The sequence below is a fragment of the Fringilla coelebs genome, assembly GCF_963513975.1.
Source record: "Fringilla coelebs genome assembly, chromosome: 6".
Classification (NCBI taxonomy): domain Eukaryota; kingdom Metazoa; phylum Chordata; class Aves; order Passeriformes; family Fringillidae; genus Fringilla; species Fringilla coelebs.
Window position 1 is genome coordinate 12,736,063 of NC_140034.1, and position 23,111 is coordinate 12,759,173.

The 23,111-nt window shown below is 39.2% G+C and overlaps 2 protein-coding genes across 7 annotated transcripts in view; one reads left to right on the forward strand and one right to left on the reverse strand.

The window, feature by feature from the left end:
- The window catches only part of CCDC85C (coiled-coil domain containing 85C), a 110,202-nt gene extending 104,382 nt beyond the window's left edge, over positions 1-5,820 (forward strand). For all 3 annotated transcript variants that reach the window (XM_084208574.1, XM_084208576.1, XM_084208575.1), the window contains 2 exons: positions 466-564; positions 2,158-5,820. In XM_084208574.1, the coding sequence (XP_084064700.1) occupies positions 466-564; positions 2,158-2,247 (189 nt within the window). In that variant the 3' untranslated portion in view covers positions 2,248-5,820. The remainder of the gene's footprint in view (positions 1-465; positions 565-2,157) is intronic.
- A 203-nt stretch (positions 5,821-6,023) lies between these two features.
- Positions 6,024-22,788, reverse strand: CCNK (cyclin K). 4 transcript variants are annotated; one of them, XM_084207254.1, is made up of 12 exons: positions 22,677-22,768; positions 21,942-22,048; positions 20,654-20,920; positions 19,577-19,658; positions 18,867-18,998; positions 17,976-18,081; positions 17,778-17,835; positions 15,823-15,992; positions 14,628-14,911; positions 10,580-10,613; positions 9,448-9,522; positions 6,024-7,343 (listed from the first exon to the last, which is right to left on the reverse strand). In XM_084207254.1, exons 3-12 carry the CDS (start codon positions 20,848-20,850, stop codon positions 6,721-6,723), a joined length of 1,761 nt encoding a protein of 586 aa, XP_084063380.1. In that variant the 5' UTR covers positions 20,851-20,920; positions 21,942-22,048; positions 22,677-22,768; the 3' UTR covers positions 6,024-6,720. The 4 variants fall into 4 exon arrangements, with proteins under 4 accessions (XP_084063380.1, XP_084063381.1, XP_084063379.1 ...); XM_084207255.1 differs by lacking the exon at positions 22,677-22,768 and adding an exon at positions 22,462-22,499; XM_084207253.1 differs by lacking the exon at positions 21,942-22,048 and having other exon boundaries at positions 22,677-22,788.
- Positions 22,789-23,111: the final 323 nt, after the last annotated feature.

The window sequence follows — 23,111 nt, forward strand, 5'->3', positions numbered from 1 at the left end:
TGTCATCAAAGGACCAGCTGGTCACAGCTGGGCACTTTCTCCCTGAAGGAGCTCTGTGGGGTGGCCAGGACAGAGGGATCTGGCAGGCCAGGACTGGCTCCCACTTGAGCTTCTCTAGAGGTTTGGGGTGTGGGCAGAACATGGTGAGGGGCAACATCATGCTTGTTGGGGTGCTGTCTGGAAGGTGGGACTACCAGCAGCCTTCCTGGAAGAGATGCACTTGTGGGCACAAGCAACCTGCTGCCAATGGTCCCCAGCAGCCACACCATGAAGGTGGTGGGACAGAGGCAGGACATGGCCAGGGGAACAGGGAGAATGGAGGTGCCCAGCTTGATGGCACATTTGTCTTTGCTTGTCTCAAGGCTGTGTGAATCCTGCCAATTTAAATACTTTTTAATGATGTTCTTAGGGACACAAATAACTATTTGAGGATCATAATGGTTTTGTAATACTGGTTTTTTGTAGGTCCTTGAGGTCCATGAAAATTTGGACAGGCAAATGCAAGACAACTATGAAGAAGACCTAAGTGAAAAGGAGAAGGCAATTGTTCGTGAAATGTGCAATGTAAGAACTCCCCCCAGCAGCTCTTGGGGTTCCTTTTGTGGTCTTTTGTTAAAAGTATGGGGGAACAGGGATCTGCTGTAAGCCTTGTGAGGTCCATAGGCACAAGGGAAGAGTGGAGGCTCTGCTGACCAGTGTTTTGGGTAGTCTGAGTGCCTCGTTCACTGCACAGAGCAGCTCAGTAGATAGTTCCCACTTTGCTGCCTTCCTGGCTGTGGAGTAGCCAGTCTAGCTGACCAGAGATGTGCAAGGGGTTCTCCCTGACTAGAAGAGTTCTCTTAGCAATTGTCTCCACCTGTGCCTTTAAGGACTCGGTTTGGGTTAAGCAACAATTGCTTGCCTTATTTAAAGCTGTCCAGCTTGAACAGGTTTGAGCCCAAACCACATGGTAATGTCAGGGGGAGAATCTTGTCTGGAGCCATGAAGCAGCATCATGATATGTGGGGTGCTATGAACACTGCTATGTTTTGGGCAACCACGCTGTTAACTGAGCCGGCCACATCCTGTGCGGTGAGTGCTCGGACCCAGCCTCCGCTCTGGTGGCTGCTCTGTGGTGGCTGCTGTCATGGCATTGCCTCCTGCCTCAGAGCACCTTGGCCATGCTCTGGCTTTGAACAGGAAGTTTGAGATTTCTGCTGGAACACAGCCTGAGCCGCCTGTCACCTGCAGTTGGGGATGTGCTGTTCAATTGCCCAGAGCAGGGAGGAGAATGCCTATGAGCCTTCTTTTTTTGAAGTTCACATTAGAGGTGGGCCCAGGTGGCATCCTTTGGTGCCTTCCAGCAGTTGAGAGGGGCCTAATGCTCTGTTTAAATTCTGAAACCCACCTTAACCCTAAAAAGAGGGTGTGAACACAAACGCAGCTTGCCAAGCTAAGTCACTGTGAGCATCCTTGGCAAGGGCTGAGGCACTTCACTTTGGTTGCTGGATCCCTATAAGCAAAGCAAAGACCAGAGTAAATTAAAGCCTGATTTTTAGGATATTTTGTCTGCTTAATTTCCCTTGTAGCTATGCTGGGGGAAAGGTAAAATACTGTTACTTCATCCTCCCAAACTGACTCATCTCTATTTGTCTATCATCAGCTGTTTTCTCTTTAAATATTCATTCCATGTAGATTCAAGGCAGCGATAAAGTTTTTTGCAGTTTATTTTTTATTTAAATAGTGGCCCTAGAGTGATAAAATGTATGTTTTTAGAAAGTCATGTATATATAATTTTAATCATTATCTTTTTCATTATCTTTTCTGTTCATGGTAGCATCTTTTCTGTAAGCATGGCAGGGTTGACCTACCATTGAACTTATGTTCTGAATCTAGTGTATTTGTTTTATACTATTACCCCAGGCAAAAACGGTTCTAATTTCAAGAGGGACTAATTAGAAAAATGCATCAATGGTTTCCTTCCTTGGAAACTGGTGCAAAGATGCCATCCAGTGTCCCTGCTGAGAACTGCAGCACAGCTCTAGGAAAGGGCTGGTTTTGGCTTTCAGACTGCAATAAAAAAAATATTGCTATTCCTCAGTTGCTTTGCTGTTTGGACTTTTTAATTAATTTTAATTCCTGTATTTCTCTCCCCAAACCCTTTATTTTTTCTTGCAGGTTGTCTGGCGAAAGCTGGGTGATGCTGCGAGCTCCAAACCCTCCATCAGGCAACATCTGTCAGGAAACCAGTTCAAGGGTCCCTTGTAGGAACACCGTCCTGGCAACTGGAAGTGATGAATTCTGTGAAGACTAAAGAGGCAGAGCTCAGTGTTTCTGGCTGCCTGTTCTTTGGGAGTTGGGGTTGAGGTTTTTCAGGGTTTCCTTTTTTTTTCTTTTTTTTTTTTTTTTTTTTTTGACTTTTTTTTTTGTAACAATAGTGTAAATATGGCAGCTAAAGGCCTGATTTCCAGGCTGTGGTGCTCTGGAGCTACTGTTCACCGGGTAACCATCCAATAATGCCAGACTTGCATCATTTTTATCGTAGTTCAAACCTGCTTTGTTGTAATGGTCTGTTTGTAGAATTAACTAACTCAAGAGAATTTCTAAGAGGAAGAAGAACCCTTAACCTGTGGAGAAGTCACCATTTGTATTGCTCCTGTCCACCCACTTGTCTGTGATTCATAGCCAGGTTAGTGGCTCCAGGCAGCCAAGGAAAATGCAATTCAAAGTCATTGGCTTACTGCCTGCCAAGTTTATGAGCTGCTAACACTTTTTTTGGAGGTCCTTATTTTGAAGAATGACATGCAACTGTTTTCACAAGGCTCTGTGTAAAATACTGAGTGGCAAGCTAAAAACACTTGTACTGCCCTACATTGTATGGTGGTACTCGTCACACAAGTGTACATAAAGGCTTAAGACTCCATATCAGGTGTTAATGAACAATTTTTCATGATCAAATGACACAAGATTTCTGCATTTGTAATGTGAATGAAGTCACTTAGCCACACAACAGTATTCCCTACAAAATGCTAACACTTTTCTTGTAAAGCTTTCACTATGAAATAATTCAGCAGAAACTGCTATCCTGAGTGCTTATGGCTTTCACAGGATCTTCAAAAGCAGCTCATCTTTCACATAAGGAAGATGTGGGTGGGTTTTTTTAATGTTCTTGCTGGATCCCTCACCTTTACTGGTTCCCTCACCTATACTGGTTCCTGTGTCAGGTAACCAAACAACAACCTCGCAGAGCTGAATAAAAACTCCATAAACACAGGCTGTCAGGTGAGACTACTTCCTGCCATTCAAGCTTTATTTTTGTTAATGAACCAAAACAACTGGGTTTTTGCCTCTTCAAATTGTTGTATATAAAATAATGGGACTTACATTTTGCTGTTGTGGAGTAGCTGCCTGTGTAGTTGTAAGAATTGACTCCCTCCTTTTCCAAGTTGTCACAGCAGCTGTCCCTGTATTTCATTAGATGTTCTTTCCCAAAAGGCCAAGGAAGCGGGGCTTCCTTATTAGAACTCATTGGTGTAAAATAATTTTAAAGACAGGCATGTGAAAAGATCAAAGCCTCCTCTTCAAAACTTGCATCTATTTTAGTGATTATTGTAGGATGTAATGACCTCAAACACCGTTACTTTTTTTTTTTTGCTCCCTACAAGAATCAGTCACAGCTACAGACAACTGTATTAGCTGGACAGGTTCTTCCTCTAAGTTAATTTGTTCTACCAGTTGAGTTCTTGACTTGTGGTATTGTATGGCATGGAGCACTGATACAATACCAAGGAACCCATGTGGTTTATTATGAATTATGAAAGGTAATTGGCCTCGTGGTGTACAATAAACCTCAGCTGCCTGGCTGAAGAATTTGCAGTGTCAAAGCTGAAACCTGTAACCAGTAAAAAAATAGAGAAGGAATACAACCAAAATACAAAATAACCAGTAAGAGTAAGCACCACTTCATTATTCACTGCAGAAATAGAAATGTAGCAGTTGAGTAGGTTATTTAAAAATAACCAATCAAGAACCACCCCCAGAACACAAGTGCATACTCTCACTCATACACCCACCAGTAGATTATTTCCTACTACTGCTCAGTCAGTGAACAATGAGCTAGATAGCTCTCAGTCTAATAGTATTTACATCCCATGGAGTCTGGAAAAATCCGTTCTAGAGTCTGACTGTCTCCTTTAAGCATCTTTAGAGGATTCTGGATTGCCTCCTCTTTGCTTTTTATTTTGACCTCCAGTTTCTAGTCACCATTGATTGGTGATTACTTGTCTTCCTCCCATACAATTTATACATTGAGATTACTGTAACAGAAAAGGTGGTGTAAAGCAGAGCATCATTATTCCTTACTATCTAAGGTCAAACTGAGGGTTACTTTAATCCATCTCCTTAGTCCATTTTAACTTTGGTGGCATCTGATTGCTGGATTAAGCAGAGAGTTGAAGTATATTTGGAACAAGGTTGATTTATGTCAGTGAATTTTAACTAAAGCAACAAAAATGTTGCCAGCACTTGGAGAGAGTTAACTGTGTTTCTGACGTGCATATGAGGCTATTAGCAGGTCCTCTCAACAAGACAAGAGCTCAGATTACTAGTCTGATTACTCATCAGATTACTAGTCTCACCACTATGTAATTCCCACTCAAATATTCCCTGCTCTCAAATCTCTCTCAAAATCTATTCATTGACTTCAAGCAAAGCTTGTTTTGTTCCACCTGCAGATCTCACCTACAAGGGAAACAGTGCTGCAAATCCTGAAGAGCCACTTTATAGGGTAGCCAGCAGTTCAGCTGAACAAACTTCATACTCATAGGGTACTGCCCTTTAAGATTTTATTTATCTTCAGTGTAAGATGGACATCACTGATTTTGCAGAACATGGCAGTGCTGTACCTTGCGGTGTTACTGTTTGGGAGTTTTTAGGCTTGCCAATCTTCATACTTATTCCATTTGAGCTATAAAATGTCTTCCTGGGGTAAAATGATGCTTAATGACTTTACAGGATGACTTGGGTGCTGAATTTTCAGCTGTCTAAATAGATATTTTATATGCATATTTAAATTCACTTAACTATGCGCTCAGTATTCAGTGAAAACTACCTGAGGAGTTTTGTACATGAAGTTGAAGGGGAGCATCCCTTGAAATAGTGGCCATTAAATTCATATATTTGGGGCAATAGCCCAAGATCATTTCATCAAGATTGAAGCCCTGGGTTCTGCAATCCTCTGGCAAAGAAAGCATCCACTGTTTACAAATGGACTTTGCTTGCTTAGGGAAAGTAAAATCACATCCTTGACTTTTGTTGGAGTGACTGGAGTAAGCAGTGTTTCCCTAACAGTTCCTGAAATGCTGCAGTGTAACCAGCTTCAGTTGGCTCTTCGCACCTTGATAAGACTGCTGAGCACAACCTTGTTTGAGAATGGCACATTTTTATCCAAATATTAGATATTAAATGAAATCAGTGTTAAAGTGACCTTTTATCTTTCTAGAAACTGGGGGGGAAGAGTACTACTGATCTTTTTCAAAGTGCATGACTGTAAAGTGATAAAATTGTATATTTTTCATAATGTGGGGAAAGTCTATTTGTGCTGCTTTAGAAATCAGTTTAAAGTTTGATTTCTGTTAAACCTGTGATCTTACAGCCCTGCTATATTTTCTGTATATGATTTACAAAGAACTGGAAAAGTTAGCACCTGCTGTTGTGTATATAGCAAAATTCTTTAGACCTTAGCACGCGTTTTTACCTATTATTGAACCACTCTGGCTTTTTTGGGGAAGGAAAGTAATAGTACAGTTTTTTTTGATAATGTGTGTAAAACATTCTTTTGAAATATTTTAGTAAAAATGAAGTAAGAGATTGATTGTGATAGTGTATACTTCTAGCTGAATAAAATAAAATACATTCTTTTTAAATAAACTGATGAGTAAGATTTGGGAGACCACCACTGAAATACCTTGGAGCAAGTATAGTAAGTAAGTAACCATAGTTATGACCTCTGAACTAATATGAAAAGCCTGGAAATCCACTAAATTCAGAACCAATTTTATTTGGGTAGAGTGAACAAAGTAGTCCCATTTATAACTATGATGTACATCACAGTAGGCTGTTACATTCAGACTTTCACACTTAGAAAATATATATATTATGTACAGGAATTTGCAAATAGGTGTAAACATACAATATTTTAAGATACCAGTACATTCCAAACCAAAACTATCAGCAAGGCAAACACCTCAAAATTATTCCAGTCAGCTAGCATTCAGAATCTCTCTTAAATAAAGCAGCTTGTATGCTTGACATCGTGTTGGTTTACTTACTATTAAAAATGACGTTTCTTATTATAGATCAAATATCATAGTATCTGGCTATTTTGATACTTAAAAATAGGCACTGATTTCTAGAAGGAAATTTTCTTCTTACTGATATAATTGAGCCAATATGGCTGGTTTTGCTAGTACAAAGTAATCCAGTGCTGGAATAAGTCAAGACAATTTAAACTTAAGTCAAATGTATAAAGTTAGAATAGATACTGCAAAGCTGATTAAAATCTAGAAGCCTATATAACTCACCATAAACCATACTGCAAACAGATCAGCTAAATTTTCATTTAATCTTGTTTCTTCATCTAAATTATACAGATTACCCTCCTCTTCATCTTTACAATGTAGGTTTTGGCTATCTACTCCTGCCTAATCAACATAAAGGTATATTCGTGCAAATTACCTCATGCTATCTCATCCATGTAGCACGTCCAAGTCCTGCTACAGGTGGCATACCAGGTGGTGGAATTGGAGGTGGTACAGGTGGCTGTCCACCTGGGGGAACAGTAGGAGGGGGGTAACTAGCTGGTGGCATTCCCAGCCCTGGAGGTGGATGAGGTGGCACTGCATGAGTTGGAGGCAGTCTTGGAGGTGGGAAGTTAGGGTTGTATGTAGGTGGAGGAGGATATCCAGGAGTAGGAGGTGGAATATTGGGTGGGGGGAAAGAAGCAGGGGGTGGAGGTGGAACTGGTGGTGGAGGGTTGGGAGGGTAGACGTGAGGATGATATGGTAGATGAGCTGGTGGTCCATAGGCCGGTGGCAAAGCTCCGTATGTTGGTCCTTCTGTCTTCATCATTGACTGGAGACTTTGATAACCCTCCCCTGACATGTAAGAATTTGTAGTAGACATCCCTGTAATATAACTGGTGGGGGGTGGGGGTGGGGGACGATGTGGCAGAGGGGGAGGTTGATGTACTGGTGCAGGATGAGCAGGAGGAGGAATCTGGACCTTTGACATATCTACTGAGTCCACAGTAGTAGATTGCTCTGGTTCTCCCATTGAAACTGCTGTTGTCAAAGGAGGCTTGCGCTCTGGAAAAGAAAATTTCATTTATTTTTTTGAAGGACAGTGACAAGAGCCGCTTCTGAATACTTCATATTTTTCCTCCAGTCAAATTAGCAAAAGAGAACTCAATTCTCTAAGTCTCTGAATGCCATATGGTATCCAGTCAGACCATCTCAGGTCACTAAAAACCAACTAAGCTGCCTATAAAGCTTCAAGGTCAGCTTTTCCCATTCTAGAAGTTAAATTAATCTTTCTTATTACTATTTTTTATAATTTAAATATTGTTGTACAATCAGCAGAATTAACAGACTGGATGGATGGAATCACAACTAGTGGATTTAAAAAGTCATAGGATTCATGATACCAAAAATCTTTAGTTCAGTGCTTTCACCTAATTTAGTTCAGGCCTCCTTTCTACCTCTTTGGTAGTCCAGGAGGTGGCCTGGGATTACCCTCTGCACTTCACCTGCCTCCCATATTGGGAAACAATATTTGAGAACACAGGCCAAAGTCTCAACTCTTTAACGCTCAGTTCTAAACCTGTTTACCAAAGAAAGTGAAAAAGAAAACCAAAGGGTAAGTAAGAAGGACATGAAATCTGATCAGCTTTGCCCACTGATTAATTTCAGTGAACGTAGAACCTGACACTCTGGAGAAGTTCATAAAAATGTCAGCATTTGACAGAATTACAATTAGCCACTTCTGGAAAGAACATGCTTTAAGCAGTCTTCTCTTTAAATAAGAATTGTTTGTTTTCCCCTCTTAATGCAGACATTATAAAGTAAGTAATACCACTAGGATGACTAACCTAATAGCAACCTCTCTGTATGGTCAGAGAGATTATTAGAAGAACCAACAAAAAAAAGAGTTTGGGATATCTTGATGAGCATCTACAACATTGTTCAGTAAGAAAAGCTATTTAGAAACACATGCAGGGCAGTCATTTCTAGTGGCATACTACACTGTCACTGTTAAAGAGAATTTGAGATAAATCCTTCTCCTAGTTCACTTGGTCAAGATGCACTCTTGGTTTTCACCTGACTTTTCCACAGAGCTGCCCTTTATTTTGATAATGTTTCAGTGCTTGAACAATTACATCCTTGTATAAACAGAGAGGAAAATTTCAGGTAACAAGGGAAATAAATCCATTACCTGCCTAAGTAGGATTTTAACAGCAAAAATGCCCCCTAGGAAAGCCACATAATTAAATCACACAAGGTGGGCATGCTGGCTGTGGTACTCCTGATTTCAGTGACTTCAAGCTCCTAAATTGTAGCAGGCAATAATTTCCTCATTTGCTCATTTTCAGAACCATTCTGGATGCAAGATATTTATTCAAGATTATCAACGGAATAATGAGCATGGTATTTAGAAAAACTTCATTCTTAATTAGATTTTAACAAATGAGAAAAATTGTCCTACTATATTTCAGGGCACTGCTTTTCTCTCTCCTAGTTCCCTTTAGAAGCTGTCATCTTACAGTTACATTATGGACCATGGGCTGTGAAATATTTATGTCATATTTAAGGGTCACTGGAAGACAGCTAATGCATCAAGGCGCTGGAAGCACATTTTTACAGCGGTACAGTTTATTTTGCAAACATACAGCAAGTGTGCAGTATTACTGTTCCCTGGCAGAAAAGAATCCTCTTTTGAGGTACAGCAAAGAAAGCAACCCCCTGTGGTGTTTTCTTTTTGTTTGTTTGTTTTTTGTATTATCATTTGGAAGTTGCGTAGCTGCAGAATTCCTGTACGACAGATACAACATGGAAAATTTCTATAGGGCAGCTAAAGGCTGCTCTAGGAATCCAATGTGGCATCTCCCATCCTTTTTAGATCAAAAAGTCCCTTTTAGCCTGCTATTAACAATTACTTTTAGTCTTGTAGGCCTTTAACTGTTGCAGCTTTGTTTTGCCTTTATCCACCTAGTATAGTCTTGTTTCCATTCTAAGTTTTTTACTTCTGTCTGGAAAAGCCTGTGCTACTATGATGAAATTCCCTCTAGAGCTTATCAACCTTGTATTTTTAGTTGCCAAGCAGATTAATCAAGGCAACAAACCCCTGCCCCTACCTGAATGAAAAGCAAGGAAGTTAACAAGAATAAATGCTTTTAAGAAAATAAAAGCTTACCTGGAGGTGGATGTGCAGGAGGTATTGGTGGATGTGAAGTTTCAATTTTAGGAATTTTAGATGGTGGTGGTGGTTCTAAAAAACATTTGTCAGTTTGTGATTGGTTATTGCTGTGCAATATTTTCAAAATTCCAACTCTAGTCTCATGATAACGATTACCATATCACATTACACTATGCAAAAGTACAGTGGAAATCCTATTTACTAGGTATGTTTAATAAAGAAAACTAAAATTAACACCTTTGTATAAATAAAGTGGCATCCAGTATCACACACAAGTCTTCCAAAAGAACATATGCCTACAAGTTCAAGTGACTTTGTAATTAGAGACAAACTCCCAATAATAGTATGTAAGTGAGGATGAGCAAGTGTATGCTTTCTAGCCCAAAACTTTATTTGTAAGTAGTTGGAACAGCTCTCAGAAGAAGTTGACCTTTGCTCAGATAGGGAAATGTGTGTCAGGAACCAATCAAAATAGTGATTGGACAGGAGAGAGGAGGAAGAAGAGACAGCTGTCTGGAATCTATCTGCAGAGCTAGAGGGGAATAAATGCCAGGCTTCCTTAAGAAGAACATCCTAGCTATCCTGAACTACTTTGTTCCAAACCAGCAAAGTGAAGAAAAACCCCCAGATAAACAAAATAACCAGGTATGATCACTGCAGGGAGTATACATTTCTTTCACTACACTATCTATTGACAGAAAATGTATTTTGGTAGCAGCCATGCCAACAGCCAACTACAAGCATCACTGATTACCAGGCACTTACTGTTAGTGCAGCTATTTAATGACATGGAACCTTCAGCCACTTCAGGGCCTCACAGCTTGCTGAGGAACTATTCCCAAATGATACATGGAGTTATACAATGAGAGTTGACCAGTTTAGCAAGACTTTACTGAATTGACTCTATTAAGGAACTCTTTGGGCACAGTTATATTCAATTTATTTTAAGTTTTGTAGTTAGGAACATTTTAGAAACAGTTATTGTATATATTTAAGGTACATTATCAGGATCAAAATAGTTTAGAACTGCCAAGCCTGTAAGCAGACAAACTAAGTGCATGTCAGCAAATTACTTATTCTGGTTTAAGCAGTAAAATGGAAGCAACATGAATAGAATATTAATATTTACCTGCTGCCTTTGTTTCTTCTTTTGGAGATACAGCCTGTTTGAGAAAATGAAAAAGAAACAAAGATAAGAATGAGACCATTGCAGTCAGTCTCTTCTCCCAGGTATTAAGTGACAGGACAAGAAGAACTGGCCTCAAGTTGTGCCAAGGGAGGTTCAGATTGGATATGAGGTAAAATTTCTTCATGGAAAGTGTAGTCAGGCATTGAAACAGGCTGCCCACAGAAATGGTTCAATCACCATCCCTGTAGGTATTCCAGAGATGTGTAGATGTGGCACTTGGGGACATGGTTTAGTTGTAGACTTGACAGTGCTGCATTAATGACTGGAGCTGACGATCTTTAAGATCTTTTCCAACCTAATGCTTCTATAGTTTCTTACAACAAATGCAAGATGAACTAAGTCAAATCACACTGGGAAAGCCCAGTTTAACTAGCAGAATGAAAAGACTGGAAAAATAGCAGGTATTTCATATGCAGCATTTCCTGCTGTTCCCACTGCTGAGTATTACATCTCATTTAACGTATTCATCATCCACTGCACATACGTCATGGTCTGGTTCACTGCTCACTGAGCTGAAAACAAGAGGCTTGGACTCTGTTCCCGATTCTGCCTTGACCTGTCACTCAACCTTTGCCAAAATCACTTCAGGCTCTTATGCTTTATTTACCAGGACAGGAGGGCAGTGAAAGTGTTGCGCAGCATAAAACATTTCAGAAGCCTTCAGATGGAAAGCATTGTATAAAATCCAAATGTTATGCCAGGAAAAAAATGTTTGCACATTGAACAAAACCCACAAACCCTCACCTCATCCTTCCAATCACAAGTTTTTGGTTGGGTTTTTTATTGTTTTGTTGGTTGTTCTTTCATTGCAGTTTTATGAAACACCAGATAAAGGAATAAAAAAATCTTTCCAGAGTACATGGCCCCAGTGAGATGACTACTTGATGGTTTCTGAGGAAAGCAGAGAACTTTACTGAAATTTTAAGTGCAACTATATTTAGAATGAATGACGAAGGTCAGAGGGGTACAGTACACAGCATCTCTGTCTTTTCAATGAAAATGGTTTTTTAAAGGACTGTTTATCTCTAGTAGCTTTACCTGCACAAATTGTTCTGTTTCCTTCATTTCACTTTCCACAGCACACTTCAATCCAACTTGAACAGTACTTTTACTTAATTCTTATGGGTATTCTCAAAATTTTTGGTGTCTAATTTTTGCCTGCTTGAGGCAACCTCAAGCTTATATTCCTTTGATAGTAATTTCAATTTTCCAGACACCATCCAGCTGCTTTCCTGCTTTTTAAGGACAATCTTTATCTTACCATTTCAAACACATACACATTTTTTTCTTAGTGACTCTCACGAACTTATCTGCTGCCTTCATTTTACTTAGATGGTCTTTTCTTGACTTTCTAGCACTAAATTCCATGCCTGTAATACTGCATCAGCTCTCCCTGCACTTTCAAATAGAAGCAAATCACTACTTGCTGGAACTTTTCCAAAAATCCCTGATTTTGTGAAGTCAGTTGATCACTTCAGGTGACAAGCAACTCAATTACTGTGCACTTGTTAATATAGAGCAATGTTCAAAAAACAGCATCAAGGTACACCATTACAGTAGAACAAGAAACTGGAGCAAAATAACTCATGCCAGAAAAAACAACTATCAATTTAAACTGCATTCATGCTAAGGAAAAAAAAAAAAGAATCAAGCATCCACAATTCTCCAACAACAGCAGCTGCTAAAATAGAGATGAGCATTTATTTGGTCATTCTACTGCACTGTAGTTTGTACTGCCCCAGCTAGAACACCTGGGGGTCATAATAAACAGTAATAAATTATCAACATTATCTACTGTCAGGCTGGTGGATATTTAATACCTTCAGCTGAATCTATACAATGGAACTGCTCCTTTACTGCTGTTTCTATGGGCAATAAAATTGTCCCCCCAAAAATTTCTAGTTTAATCCGAATGAAAATACTATTTACATCTAATGATTCAGTAGTATATTTTTAGTAAAATTAACTGAAAATTCAAGCACTCTTCACCACTAGAGATGTAGAGGATGTAGACATCTGAGATAGGTCTGTAAGTCATGGGCCAATGCCTCAGCTGCTTGAAAGCATCTTGGCTCAGCAGAAGGTAACGGGAGTTATAAGAGTTCATGTAAATTGAAAATCTGGCCTCCAGGAACAAAGTGTATTTCTGTTCTGCACAAACCAAAGGAGAAGTCATGCAAAGCCCTATTTATAGAAGCAGGCAAAGATTTTTAAGTAAGGTTTATGATACATATAACTCAAGAACATTCTAGAAGCACCAAGTAAATCTTTTAAACACCACACATCTTATTCTCCCAGACTGCTTTCTGGAAAAAAGAACAATTTTGGATCACCACATTTAATTTCCTCAAATTCATGCTGTGTATTCCTACAAAACTCCTTTGAGTTTTGAAACACCCTTTGCTTTTTATTTGGTGCAAAACACCCTTTGCTTTTTATTTATTGTGACTGCTTACAGTGTATCTAGTATTTTCTCCTTGATTATTAGGTGATGGACCTCAAACTAATTTCAGGAAAAGATAAGTTTCACTGATGGCTTGACCAGAGGCGACAGTTCAAGAACAACAGATACTATCCATGCAAAAGCATCACTTTTTTCTATGAGATACTTCATTAACATATGGAATAGGCCAAAATCAGTAGAACTGTACTGGTAGATCCTGAATGATCCTCAATTACAGACATGAACAAGCATTTGTAACAACTTAGATGGCACAAATAGGAAAACACAAAATTGTTATTAACAGTTTCTGATGTGCCAAACTGTCCCAGGCATTTTTGTTGCAGAAAAATAGAAAGAGATCCTACAGGTCTGACAACTCAACCAGAATTTGTGCTGATGGCATAAAAAGTACGAAGTAATAAGTAGAAGAAATACATAATACCTATAAAGAAGTCTCCCACTTTTCAAGCTAATTAATAATATCCTGAACAAAGTTAAAGTTCAGTGCAACAACTAAAAATTTCAGAGCAGGTCTTTTTCTCTAGTAAGCTCTATCCTGCACTTACAAGACCAAGGTTTCACAGAGCTACATTTTTGTCTTTTTTGGGAGTCTGCCATCTGGAAGATGCTGCACTTTTCCAATTCCATTTCATTCCAATATTTGCTGCTTACTTCTAATTTTTGTTTTGGTTTTTTAGTTTGTTATTTTGTTTTTTTCCCCTGATGTCTGTTTGGGTATGAATTAATTGCAAGTTGGAGTAAAAGTGAGAACACAAAATTTACATCCTAAAAAGACCTGTTCCAAAGACTGTACTTCTGAAAACACTGCTCTTGCTAAGCACACACGAAAAAAGACTTGGGTAACACTTTTTTTTTTAACTTACAAGTGAAAAAAAAACCAAACAAAACAGAAATATACATTAAAATCTGAAAGTTTCATTTGAACTCAATGGCTGTTGAAAAGTGCTCAGACTACTTGTGACACTATCCAACTCCTTACGTAGCTTCTTATTATGATGTGATATTATGGACAAAGTGAGGCTATAAAATCTGATGATATACAGGCTGCTACTGTTAAAGGACTATTTTAAAATACCTTTTTTTCAAGAATTTTGACATAACCTTAGAAGTCACTATTCTCTTAATATTAGTAATGAAAGAGTCAAATAATGTCTTCATCAGCATTATACACATCTCTACATTCAGCTGCAGCACAAGAAACCCTCCCTAAACTAAACCTGCTTAATAGAGAAAACAATGACGTTTGATAGCCCAGAACCACAAGCACTGAGAACCTGAACAGCTCATGTTGACTGCAAAGCCCCTCCGAGGCTTTTGGCTCACGTGGAATAAGAATGTCACATCAGAACTGTAAAGGCTGTTTGGCGTTAACAAAGCTGCCACATAACCAAGGAAAAGCAACTACATAAAATTAATTACAAGGCTCATTCTTAAAGCTAACAAGTCTGCTGCACATTGTGGCCTTTAAATCAAATGGGCATCAGATCAGCCTGAAAATAAATTGCAAGGTAAAGTTCAACTTACTGCTGGTCTTTTAATCTGTCTAGGAGGACTTGACTGGGGAGAGGGCTTTTTAGATTGCTGTGCTTGTGTTTGCTGCTGCTGCTGCTGTTGCTGTGCTGACTGCTGAGACTCTTTTTGCTGCTGTGTCTGGGATTGCTCTGAACTCTGGGATTGCTGTGACTGCTGTACTGTAGGTGCCTGGGGTGTAGATTGAAGAGATGGTGGCTGCTGCAGCTGATGAGGAGTATGATGAGGCATTTGCTGTTTTCCCTGTGAGTATAGATCCAGGATCTGATGGCAGATATCTTAATAATAAAGAAAGAAAATTCCAAAGTATTACAACCTTATAATGTACAAGTGTATATTTAACACAATTATCAACTCTGATTTTTACTGGACATCAACTTTGGAAAAATTAATTGCAAATATTACTCATCACAATAATGAATTAAATAACTTTTTAAAAGAAGATTCATTTTCAACTTATACTTGCATTTCTGTCTTTCTTCTGCCTATCCTGAGCAATATGTACATGTAGATGCACAGTTTTCAGAAGAATACAATGTCTTGGTAATAACACACTGTATGTCATTACTGTGTGCCTGGAGAGCCAGGTAACCAGACTCACAGGACAGTAATACAGCAAGAAATCAAGTGGAAGATTATATATTAAAACATACATATCTTGTTAGGCCAGTCAAAAAATTTTTAGGAAATTAAGCAAAGGACTAGCAATAAATTCTTCTTCCAACATGTTAGAGCTAAACGTCCCCCTTAATCTGTTCATCATTCATGGTACATGACAAAAAAACCTTCTATCCTAGCATAATTTGGTCAAAGAGAACACTCATCAATGGGAAAACTGCTGGAAATCAGGCTCCATTAGTTCCAGTGTTTGTAGAAACACTTATTTTAAATGGGGAGTAGATAATCATTTAAAAAATAGAAAACATCATGACAATTCAGGCTAATTAGATGTGTTATAAACTAAAACTGTAAAGCAAATACTGAACAAAAGACTAATCATGATGATTAAATATGCTTCCAAGCTAAGCTAGTTCAATTTAAAACCTGTTTAAGGCACAGCACATACAAGCTGAGTTACACACTTGACACAAGATTATTTTGACTGAAACCTAGATTAAAAGCTATTTGCATTTACTTATGACCTAGGCCACAGAGTTACAAGAAATGTTGTGGGAAATGGTTTTCATACCTTCCAAAACATCAACAGGAACATCTTGGACAAACTGCTCCCACCATCGCCTGTACATTGGTTTTGAAGTCCATTCCTGTATTTCAAACTTACACAAACGGCCTGCTAAGTACATGACTGCAACAGCTATGATCTCAGGCTCCCACTGCAGGGACAGGGTAGTGCAGAGGCTGTAAGAGAAAATGAACCAAGCAAAACACAACCCTGGAGATTACCTGATTGTCCAAGTGTACTTTAATGTACAGCAGCTATAATTAACAGTGTATAAAATCCCACCACAATTCTAACTTCTCAGGCAATGTCAATTAAGAGCCTTGTTAAACAAAAGGGTTTACAAAACTAATTTCTGGACTGCCACTGTCATGAAATCAGGTCCCAGATCAGATTTTAGAGCTTCTAAAATGTTTGTCAATAAAATGTAGACAAATACTAAAAAAACTCCAAAACAGCCAACAGCAACTTGTCAAGCTCAACACAAGCTTTAGATCAACATATAAAAGGTTATCTCTTGAATAGCTTTTGTTAAAGCTAATGCTAAAACAACTGATGTTATTGGTATTATTGATATTAACTAAGTTTCTGTCATAATCAATTACTATTTCTTGATATCAATTTTAAATTATAAAATATTTTTTCTCTCTTTTCTCCATAGATTCTGTAGCATATAATCTGTTTACAGAATTTCAAATCCAGCCAGCCAGCTGAATTTCCATGAATTCACTGTGGCTGTATAAGAACAGAACCCTTTATTCTAAAGGCCTGTAGTGCAAAGCACAGAATTATTTTCCCAGGATCCTATAAACAAAGTAAACTTCTAACATGGTGCTTATTAACTAAGTGCAATATAGCCTCCTCAGAACAGAGGTAACTATAATGCATGATTTGAAATAACCCATCCAGCTTCATACAAGTGTTTTCCTGAAGTGCATTTTAATTGTTAGATTTTTAAAATATTAAACACTATATAATTCCAAGTACAATGGTGTCCAAACTTTGATGGATAAATTACAGTACTTTGACAGGCTTAACAGTGACAGTTATGCCATAATTTTGTTCTACCTGTAAGACCATAATCTGCAAGACCGACAGCAGCAGAAGTAAACATCTCTTGAGATCCACATTAGTTTTGGTCAAATTAATTTGAAGAGTGTACAAAATCTGAACCCACACAGGGCTAATTCAAATCAGGCATATGATTAAAAATACACCTCTTTTTTATGATGTTCTACTTCTGTAGGCATGACTGAAAGCCACGCATTCACAACTTCTGGACAGTCAGACCACTTACACATTTTCTGAAGGGTTTGCTATGGAAACAAAAAGCAATATTGAAGTCCTTAAAAAATTAACTTGCCCAGCTCTGTAGAATCCTCTTGAACAACAGGAAAGTGTGTCAAGTTGTTTTGTTTTTTTTTTCCAATGCCACATGAGAAATGCTTTTACATGCACTTCCATTAATTGATGTCATTCTTACAAGTTCATTATTCCAAGAAATTGTAAATCCAGTGCTAAAAACTGCATTCCTCAGTGAATTTAATGGTTACTTCACTAGTACCAAAATATCACATGAAAAATATATTGATGGAATTGAGAAGTGACTTATTTTTTTCAGAATGTACAATATATCACAGATTTGGCAAGAAGCTGGTTTGTATCCTGGAGATTAAGAATTTAGTTTGGTCCTTTCAAACAGTAAGTTTCTTTTTAATGCAGCATTAAATTAGCACCACAACACTGCAGAGATCTTACTGGTCTACTTCATACTCATTCCAGATTCTGTGCTCAATGGAACTATCATGGTAATGATGGAAAGAAAAACTGAGGAACATGACCAAGAAAACATGTAATAATAAGAAAAAAAAAGTCTAATATTTGTCAAAAAAATATCCAATACCAGAACAATGTAAGCAACAGTAACTATTTAACTTTCAGAATGTTTCCTAGGTGTAACTTACCTGTCATTGACAAATGTCCATGCCATTTGAACCAGTTTTTGAATTTTATTTTTGTCTCCTGAAAAACAACCAGAAAAATATTAGGACATAAAATTAGGAGGGACAAACAGCTGAATGTAGAATATTCTTCCACTGTTAATATATTAAGTTCTGGAATTCAATAACAGGCATTACTTGCTCACCCTGCCAATATTTTACCTTTGAGTTGTTTGGCATACTTGAGAAGAAATTGGTATGGATGTTCCACTTGCAAATCAAACTTTATTGTTTGTAGTAAGATTCTTTCAAGTACCATCACTTCTTCCTATAGAGAGTTACAAGGTAACCACAGTATTATTTCTCCTTTCACTCAAAAATGCTTTATGCTAGTATAAGGCATGACTTCACAGCACCTCCAGGCAGCCATGCTTGTCTCCAAGGGGAACAGAAAGCTCTCCAACTTAAAATATTATTTTAAACTCAGATACCTTTTCTTCACATTTATTTGAGTGAGGACAGGGGATGTGATGTTTAAAATCCCTATACCTCTGCAGAGGAATGAACTGAACTAGACACAGAATGAAATTGCCGGATACACAATCACAATAAAAATACAAGCTCTACCACATTTCACTCAGAAGTTTTAAGTCCTTCTGCTATTTAAAATAAACAAATTTTAAGAGAAGCATAGTTTTGCTAGGACAATGCTGTAACCAAGAAACTTCTCAATACTTTTGAGATCTATTAACTACTATTCACTATTAACTACTTCCTAAAATCCCATTCAGATGATTTATGTCTTGGTAACATTTCTTGCTCTGGCTGAAATTACTCAAATCTACTTTAATTTGCAAAATAATATCAGAATTTACATGAAATAAAATGCAAACTTTTAATGAAAAAAATTATTCCAGTAAGATCCCAAAGCTACTTTTATTAGGAAGAATTACTTTCATAGCTACCAACCACATTACCCAGAAGAGCAATAAATGCATGCTGAACATCTAATGTAATTTAGAACAACTGAAAATCAGTCAATGCTCTATCGAGTGTGTGTCACTTTACTACAGTACAACAGGATGAAATCAATTTCAACATGAGTGTTTTTACCTTTGGGTCATCTCCAAACTGCCCAAACTGTACGTCATTTAGCAAGCTACGAGCTGTTTTAATTATGTCTTTACATTTCTTGGGTGTTTCTTCAACCTTTCCTGCTAGGAAGAGACAGCAGGCTCCTGTCACCTAAAAAAAAGGCAAATACCTTCAAAAAGTGGTTTGCATGTAGATATGCAATACAGTGTAGCATTATAAAAGCACTGTCAGTTTTCATTAACAAGCAGTAGTGTAGAAGTCTCCCAGGAAAGACTTCATGAGCATACTAATTTCTATTTTTATATAGTGCTAAACTTTTATTTTCTTAGAAGGAAAATACAGATTTTGGAGGACTGCCTATTTTATACAGTTTCATTTCAAGGTCAGAAACCCAAAGCACAATGTTGTCTGTCAAGCAGTTTTAAAACTGTATGTAACTACTTTTTTTTCTTTCAGGTAATACAGAATTGCCAGCAATACAGCTGTTACTCCTAAAGAACAATTATCAGCAAGACATAACTGCAGTGTCAATACATTTCTGAACAGAAACAGAAATGTGTAAACAGGCAAGAACAACAAATTTTAAGCTGCAATAATTAAAAGACAAAATCCTAATTTTCCATCTTTCTGTAGTGAATAACAGGAGTAGTACCCAAGTGACTAATCACTGTTTCAAATAGTCCCTAGTGCAATCATGAAATTAAGTCATCAATATTCTAAATACTTACATATCTAGGGAACTGTTTGAAGGAATGAAACATATAAAACCGATGGAAATAAATTATTCCGGTTGCTAGAGTGTCATAATGTCTGTGGTGCAGATTAAGGACTTTCAGACAGCACATAAAACAAATTTAAAACCAAACATGCACAATGGATTCTGCTTTATCAAGTACTTCAAATAACTGGCTGTTCAGTGACCAGTTAGAAAACACTGCAAGTCAAACAGGAGCTTTAGAAAAGAAAAAAAGCCACAAAAGCCCTCAAAGCTGTGTAAATACTGTGATCAGGCCCAGATGCAGCTGATATCTAAAGCATTTGCTGTAAGTGTGCCAAGTCCTGACTGTATTTACAAGAGGATGCACATAAGGGCACCCCTGTGTTTCACCATACCTGCCTCAGAGAAGGTCAAGTCCAGCAGTAGGTACACAAAGGAACAGAACAATTATCACTTCACATTCAAGTGCTGGTCTGAAGGAAAGTTACTATTCACACCTACAAATGCAAATAAAATCTGAACATGCTCCGTATTCTTCACTTAAAGACTAGTAAAAATTTTGTCTTCACCATGCTTTATTAAAAAAAGAACTAAGGAGATTAAAGGAAGCACAGGAAAATAGGAAGCAGAAAATTTAATTGGCTATGAGGGAGTGGGACAGTCTAGAGAGCTTATACACAATTGTAAATCCCAAACCAATGAAACAAAAAAACAGCCACCAAGGACCAAGATTGGGGAGGCAGAGGTTAGAAGCCTCAAAGGCAAAATCTAGAAAGCTGGAGGAAAAATTCAAAATTTGAGAAGTCACGTAGATTCATACACTGAAACAGAGTTTCATAACTCACAGAAGTTACTTGTAATTGGAAAGTTTGTATCATCTTACTTCCAAATTGGAACCTTGTTTATTCAATGAATGGATAGAAATTGTGTAGGAACACATTACATCAAAAGGCACTTGAACACAAATATATTTTTGATTAGCAATTAAACATCTGAACAGCTGAGCACGTCACATTTGTTGCATATTTTATTCTGAAATCTCACTATTCATAAAGACATTTCATACCAACATGAGTGTAAAGGATACAGCCCTAAACGTGTTCCCACATCAAATATGAATCTGGCCCCTTCCCTGCGGTATCGTGCCTCTGTAGCTGGATCAAGCCCTTCAAGCTGTGATGGTGTGTGTGCCAAATCTTTCTTATCCCAGTACCAGCATGGCTTTGTATGGTCCAGGTTTGCCAAGTTTACAGAAGGGCTGGAATTTTCTTTATTCTCCTTCATTTATTAAAACAGAATTGTCTTTGCTGTTTAAATTTTCAAAAACGAAGTCTTCAGAGAGTCACTTCAGGACCTTGAAGAAAAGAAAAAATTAATTCTTTAAAAATAGAGAGAACTGTCTTCCGAAGTTCCTGCTCAAAGAGGAGTAAAGAAGAATAGTGCTTAGCCTTGTCTGTTGGAAAGAACTTTTTCCTATGCTCAAAGACAAGTAGTAAAGAACTTTGCCTTTAGCCTCCCTATATATTTCAAATACAATCAAAGAAAAAGCCATAGGTTATCCTTGTTATTACCTGTTTAATAAGGAAACTTCAAGAATACATCTCCAACAATATCTGCTATTTCTTAGTAGGACAAGTTCCATCTACTTCGCCAATAAAACTAGGAAAAAACAGTTCAGTGATGGCTGTAGAAAGATTTGGAAAGTTAGGGGTATTAGCTGACTATTGGGAACTAGGAATGGCACTGGTGAGGTGAGCCTTAAATACCTGCCTGCTCCCAGGGATACCCCAAGCAGCAACCACTTGGCAGAAGCTTTGTAAAGTGATCTGTACTTGCATTACATAAAAAAAAAAATGTATTAGTGTTCTTTCACATACCAAGACTGAGACAACCAATGTGAGTTTATAGAGTAAGGCAGCATCTAAAACCATCCCCCAAACAGGGCAACTGAATACACCCCAAGAGTCTCCTACTTGCCTGTGTTTACCAGCACTTGGTGCACACAGATGCAGATCACAAAGCTCTGCAGGCACCTTTCTGGTGTATGAACTATGACAAACGTTCAGCCGTGCCTCAGCTTAAAGAATGAGCACATTCTGCCTTATTTCTTTCAGGCACAAACCTGCTCTTACTCCAATTCAACCAGCTACAGATACTACTCACAGATTACTACAGTCACCCGCAAAGGTTTGCAAAACAGTCAGTCATTAACATATGATGCAATATATTCGCTCTAAGCAAGACAGTCACAGCAAGACCCAAAGTTAAAACTCTTAAAATCAGCTATTACTTTTCGAGACGTTTCCCTTTCGAAAACGGAAGGAAGATCACGTGAACAGTCACAGAACGATGCCTACAATCAGCACCTCGCTCACCTTCAAAAAGTTTCTCTTTTTCAGAATAAAGGAAACTGTCTTTGCCTCACGGTGGTTTTGGAATCACCTTCCCAACTCGTGGTATCGGTCACAGACAGATCTAAATTCTGCCACAAGAAAAAGTAAATGGCTACTAAAAACTATTTCCAGAATCAAGAAAAGAGCGCCAGGCCACGACCACACATTCCCATCACATTTAATAGAAAGGTGCTATTTTTTATAACTGTAACGATCCTTCTTCCTTACGAGATATTTTGCTTTCTAACTTCTACAGCGCTCAAAAACCAATTAACACTAAAAGCGCCCGTAGCGACAAGATCTGTTTCTATAAAGGAGTGAACGCATTTCCGAATACGGAACCAGGAATGAAAATTATCACCCAAAAACATCTTAAATGAACCATCTTAAACGTCCCAATCCAGACCACAACGCCCAGAAATAAGTTTTTCCTGCCTTTTTACGCACCCCAGTAAAGTGGAGGAGAGTTCCAGAACTCGATCGCGGCATTTTCATACCTTACCTGAGCCGAACCCACCGACCGCGGCTCCGCCCCTGCAGCCCCAGCCCGGCCGAGGATGCTCACACCGCCTCTCAGACCCGCCCGCCAGCCCTCGGCGGGGCTGCCGGTGCCCGGGGAGGCGCTCGCTCCCCACCCCGGCCTCCCCGCTCCCTTGTCCCCGTCCCCAGGCGGCGGCTGTCGCCGGCGGGCGGCCCGGGCGGGCCCCGCGCACTCACAGGGCTCGCGGGGAGCGGGAGCCGCACCGGCGCGCGGGGCCTCTCAGCGACAGCGCGGCCTCCGCGCCCTGCGCGCCGCCATCTTGGGAGACAGGGCAGGCTGCGCACTGCGTCATCACGTCGCAAGGGCGTAGCGCGCGAGGACGGGGGCCCCGCCAATGGGAAGCGGCGGCGCCCCCACGGCCTCCCGCCCAATCCCGGCTTCGTCAGCGTCTGCTGAGCCGCGGCAGGAGGCCGACGCGCTGCCGTATGCTGGGAGCGAACCAACTGGAACGCTGAAGGGGAAGATTGCGAGCCCTAGAGACCAATAGAAATCTGAAGGCGGGCCAACGGGAACTGAATGACAGCCAATGGGCTCGCTGCCGTGCCCTTTCTGAGGCCGGCCGCGAAGGATTGGCCGCCACGGGCGCGGGAGGGGCGGGGCCTTCCGGCGGG

Excerpts from the sequence above, each read along its gene's own strand:
- CCNK (XM_084207253.1), bottom strand. The coding sequence starts at position 20,850 with ATGAAGGAGAATAAAGAAAATTCCAGCCCTTCTGTAAACTTGGCAAAC. Across the intron at positions 19,659-20,653 it reads GTGGGAACACGTTTAGGGCT|ACATTATGACACTCTAGCAA; the intron begins GTATCCTTTACA and ends TCTGCACCACAG. Across the intron at positions 15,993-17,777 it reads TGGACATTTGTCAATGACAG|CCTCTGCACTACCCTGTCCC; the intron begins GTAAGTTACACC and ends TTTCTCTTACAG.